General features: G+C 64.5%; 2 protein-coding genes across 2 annotated transcripts in view; both read right to left on the bottom strand.

The window, feature by feature from the left end:
• The window catches only part of POLR2J (polymerase (RNA) II (DNA directed) polypeptide J, 13.3kDa), a 2,332-nt gene extending 1,949 nt beyond the window's left edge, over window positions 1–383 (bottom strand). The window contains exons 1-2 of the mRNA XM_014953146.1: window positions 297–383; window positions 47–136 (exon numbers count right to left, since the gene is read on the bottom strand). Of these exons, the coding sequence (XP_014808632.1) occupies window positions 47–136; window positions 297–349 (143 nt within the window). The 5' untranslated portion in view covers window positions 350–383. The remainder of the gene's footprint in view (window positions 1–46; window positions 137–296) is intronic.
• A 1,388-nt stretch (window positions 384–1,771) lies between these two features.
• LOC106894421 (ras GTPase-activating protein 4-like) overlaps window positions 1,772–4,511 on the bottom strand; it is a 9,651-nt gene continuing 6,911 nt past the window's right edge. Inside the window, exons 11-20 of the mRNA XM_014953060.1 lie at window positions 4,218–4,282; window positions 3,885–3,997; window positions 3,627–3,813; window positions 3,241–3,378; window positions 2,789–3,106; window positions 2,565–2,702; window positions 2,350–2,485; window positions 2,149–2,269; window positions 2,009–2,067; window positions 1,772–1,893 (exon numbers count right to left, since the gene is read on the bottom strand). Coding sequence (XP_014808546.1) covers window positions 1,772–1,893; window positions 2,009–2,067; window positions 2,149–2,269; window positions 2,350–2,485; window positions 2,565–2,702; window positions 2,789–3,106; window positions 3,241–3,378; window positions 3,627–3,813; window positions 3,885–3,997; window positions 4,218–4,282 — 1,397 coding nt within the window. The remainder of the gene's footprint in view (window positions 1,894–2,008; window positions 2,068–2,148; window positions 2,270–2,349; window positions 2,486–2,564; window positions 2,703–2,788; window positions 3,107–3,240; window positions 3,379–3,626; window positions 3,814–3,884; window positions 3,998–4,217; window positions 4,283–4,511) is intronic.

Raw genomic sequence — 4,511 nt, 5'->3', positions numbered from 1 at the left:
CCACCCCCCCCCCCCCAAATTTACTCCCTTCCCCCCCACAGCTCACGATTTGATGATGTTCCCCAGCGTGTGGTCCTCCTTGTTGATGGTGAACAGGCAGGCGTTGGGCACCTTGGTGTCCTTGTTGATGGTGATCCTGAGGGGATACAGGCCGTTACCTCAGGGAGCGGCTCCCCCCCATCCCCACATAGGCCGCGGGGGGGTCGGAGGGGAGGCCCGGGCTCCCCTCCGACCCCCCCGCGGCCCGAAGGCGATCTGCGACCCGACCCAGGGGGGCAGATGGTGGAAAACCTTACTTTTTCTCGCCCTCGAAGAGGAGGAAGGATTCGAAGGCCGGAGGCGCGTTCATCCCGCCGCCGTTCCGCTACTCAGCCCGCCCCACTCAGCCCAGCCCGCCCCGCTTCCGGCCGCGGCCGGCGGCGACAGCGCCCCCCGGCGGATGGGAGGACTCAGCGCAGGGGCGCCACGCCTGCCGGGGTGACCAACCCAGTGGAGCCACCGGTGTCACCGGCAGTGCTTCCACCGGTGCCACCACCCGCTGGAGCCACCAGTAGAACCACCAGTGTCACCAGCAGTGCTTCCACCAGTGCCATCATCCGCTGGAGCCACCAGTAGAACCACCAGTGTCACCGGCAGTGCTTCCACCAGTGCCACCGGTAGAGCCACCAGTGTCACCGGCAGTGCCACCAGTGCTACCACCCAGTGCGCTTCCACCAGTGCCACCACCCGCTGGAGCCACCAGTAGAACCAACCAGCGTCACCAGCAGTACTTCCACTGGTGCTACCACCCGCTGGAGCTACCAGTAGAACCACTAGGGTCACCAGCAGCGCTTCCACCAGTGCCACCACCCGCTGGAGCCACCAGTAGAGCCACCAGTGCCCCCAGGAGTACTTCCACCAGTGCCACCACCTGCTAGAGTCACCAGTGCCCCCAGGAGTACTTCCACCAGTGCCACCACCCGCTGGAGCCACCAGTAGAACCAACCAGCGTCACCAGCAGTACTTCCACTAGTGCTACCACCCGCTGGAGCTACCAGTAGAACCACTAGGGTCACCAGCAGCGCTTCCACCAGTGCCACCACCCGCTGGAGCCACCAGTAGAGCCACCAGTGCCCCCAGGAGTACTTCCACCAGTGCCACCACTCACTGGAGCCACTAGTGTCACCAGCAGCACTTCCACCAGTGCCACCACCTGCTAGAGTCACCAGTGCCCCCAGGAGTACTTCCACCAGTGCCACCACCCACTGGAGCCACCGGTAGAACCACCAGTGTCACCACCAGTGTCGCCACCAGTGCTACCACCCAGTGCACTTCCACCAGTGCCACCACCTGCTGGAGCCACCAGTAGAACCAACCAGCGTCACCAGCAGTACTTCCACTAGTGCTACCACACACTGGAGCTACCAGTAGAACCACTAGTGTCACCAGCAGCACTTCCACCAGTGCCACCATCACTAGCACCACCAGTGCTTTCACTGTGCTAACCAGCAGAACCACCAGTGATGCCACCACTGCCACCAGTTGGGCCACCAGAAGTTGTACCAGCAGGGCCATCAGCAATGTCACCAATGCCACCACAGGCAGTGCCACTATCAGTAGCACCACCAGTGCCACCAGCAGAGCTTTGGCCAGTCCCCCACCCACTGCCCGTCCCCATGGCCGGCAGCATCCCCACCAGAGACAGACAGGACCCAGCTGCAGGGTGCAAAGTGCCTTTATTGCCATGATGGTGGTCCCCAAGGCGTGGGGACACCCACCACGGGTGGTCCCCTCACGCCTGCAGCTGCAGCAGGGCGGGGGCCGGGGGATCTGGGGGCTGTGCCAGGCGGTGGCCCCCCTCCAGCTCCCCCAGCACCCCAAAGAGCCGGCTTAGTCCCTCGGGCAGGGGGGCACCTATGGGGGTGGGGGGTTGAACAATGAGACCCTGAACTCCCCCAAAGCCACCACAGCCATCCCCGTCCTCTGGGGACACATCCCAACCACGGCATCCCACCACACCCCTACCTACCTTCACCCTTGGGACCATCTTGGGCTTCCTCCGTCTCCAGCAGCTCCCAGTACTTTTCCCTGGGGAGAGGGACAGGCCCTTGGCAGGGGGTGCAGGGGGGCATAAGGGAGGGGTCCTCCCCAGGGTGGGGGGGGTCTCACCTGAGCATCCCTTGGAGACCCTGGAGATGGTGGAAGAGGCGCTGGGCCTCCGCTGCGGGGTCCAGAGGGTCACTCCACTCCTGCAGGGTGACTCCATGCCGGGTCCGGTCACAGCCTGGTCCTGTGGGACAGGGGAGGTCATGATGGCGGAGAGAGGGGACGGGACCCACCAGCACCCCCCGTGGGTCCCCTCCCTGGTACCTGTCCTCTCCTTCTGGTGGCAGCAGCTCCACTTGTCCCCGCGGAAGACGCCGGGGTGGTAGGCGCGGAGCACGCGGGGGTTGTTGCCGCACACCTTGCGCAGGGCCGACAGCCACTGGTTCAGCTCGTTGACGCACTGCAGGAGGGGGACAGGACAGTGATGGAGGGCCGTCCCAGGTTGTGACACCCCTCTGGGTGTCCCCCCACCGTCCCACCTTGCACTGGAGGTAGGCTGTCTCCTGCTGCCCGCCCGCGTCCACGTAGACCACCTGCATGACATGGGAGCTCCCGAAGCTCTTCTCCTCCACCTTCTCGGCGGCGAGGATGTTGGCCAGGGCGATGGTGCCCATACGCTGATGGTGAGGGGGCGTATGTGGATGGGATGTGACCCAAGTGCCACCCCACTGCCACCCCCACCGCCCCTCCAGCACCCCCTTACCTCGGCGCTGGGGCTCTTGCTGAAGCTGAGGGTCTCCCCGGTGAGGCAAAAATGGAGCTTCTTGGCAGCGACCAGCAGCGGCCCCTTGCCCCGCGTCTTGTGGAGGATGAGCGGCCCCTCCTTCACCACTGAGGCAGGAGGGCCTGGTGGCCGCCCTTCACCTTCCTCCTCCTCCTCCTCTTCCTCCATCCCCACCAGCCGGGAGATGAAGTCCTTCATCTGGGAGATGCCCTGCTGCAGGGCAGGCAGCAACGGGGCCAGCCAGGGCTCCTTGGCCCGCCCGGCCGCCGGCTCCATGTTACCCACCATCTGGACAGCCTGGAGACCCCCCAGGGATGGCGGCGTCACCAGCAAGTGGACACAGCCCTCCCCAATGGGAAGCAGCTGAGCACCCCAAGACCCTGACCTGGGTGACACCACCACCCTCCTGGTGTCCCCCTGCCCCGTCCCACCTTGGCCAGGAGCAGCAGCGTGCGGCTGGTGCGTGCGTCGGCGTGTGTGTCCCTCAGGTGGAAGAGCTTGGGGGTCATGATGGCCGGCGAGAAGAAGCGGAGGCAGAGGAAGCTGGTGACGGCCACGAACTTGATGTGCTGCAACCATCCGAAGAAGAGGAGACACATGAGACTCTACCCCAACGCAGAACATCCCCAGCCATGACTTCCAGCACCAGGGTTGCTGTTGGGGTGCAGCATGGCCCCACTGTCCCCCTGCACCCTGTCCCTGGGGAGCTGCCCCCATGCCCAAAAACGGACCTCCTCAACCAAAGCTGGGGACTGCACCTGGGGGATGTCCCCATTTGAACCACCCCCCCTAGGTCTATCTCCCACCGTGGTCCAACCTGGTGCTGGGGGAAGCGCTCCCCGACGCGCTGGAAGAGCTGCCGGAAAGCGGCGCGGATGACGGGGGGACATGCTGGGGCTGACTTGCCGATGGCGTCCAGCAGCTCGCCCAGGTAGGACTGGAGGTGCTGGCGGCCCTGCTCCATCACCTCACCCTCCGTCTGCACCCGGTGCAGCCCCGAGCACCTGCGGGCACCAGCACCGTCAGCCCCACGGCCAGACACCCCCCTGCCCCACCAGCCCCCTGCACCCCTTACCCGACATCTTTGACCTCCACCTTGCTGGGGTCCAGCTCCACGTACTTCTTCTCCTCGAACACACGAGTGATGGTGGGTCCCAGGACGGCGTGGAGGTACGGCATCCCTGTCACCTGCCAAGGGACAGCACAAGGGATGGTCATGGGGACAAGGACACAAATTTGGCACCCAAACACCCCCAGACTCCCCGATAAGGGTCTCCCAGAGGATTTTCTCCAACCTCCCAGCCCCAGGGGAAGACACAGCCCCACCAGCCTTCCCAGTACTCTCCCTGGGAACCAGTCCCACCAGTGGGGATGGCCCAGAGCCAGGGTGACCTGGGCAGTGTGGTACCTTGAGGAAGGATTCCATTGACTTTGAGGCCAGGGAGTTGCTCCGGAACAAAGTGTTGGGCTCACCTGCAAAACAGGAGAGAGTCTGTGGCCTGGGGGATGGCCAGAGGTCACCCACCAGGCAGCTGCCACCACGGGGAGCATTTACAGGGGCTGTGGCCTCCACCCCCCAGCGATTTCCATGGGAGTTATGGGGATTTCCTAACCTCAACCCATCTGCTCTTCCACCAAGCTCAGCCTGTGAATTGCTTGGGATGAACCCAACAGGTTCCCACCCAGAGCACAGCCTGGTGGC

Source organism: Calidris pugnax, unplaced genomic scaffold (genome assembly GCF_001431845.1).
Source record: "Calidris pugnax isolate Ruff unplaced genomic scaffold, ASM143184v1 scaffold133, whole genome shotgun sequence".
NCBI lineage: Eukaryota > Metazoa > Chordata > Aves > Charadriiformes > Scolopacidae > Calidris > Calidris pugnax.
The sequence above is the reverse complement of the archived record's forward strand: the minus strand, read 5'-3'. Positions and strand labels throughout refer to the sequence as shown.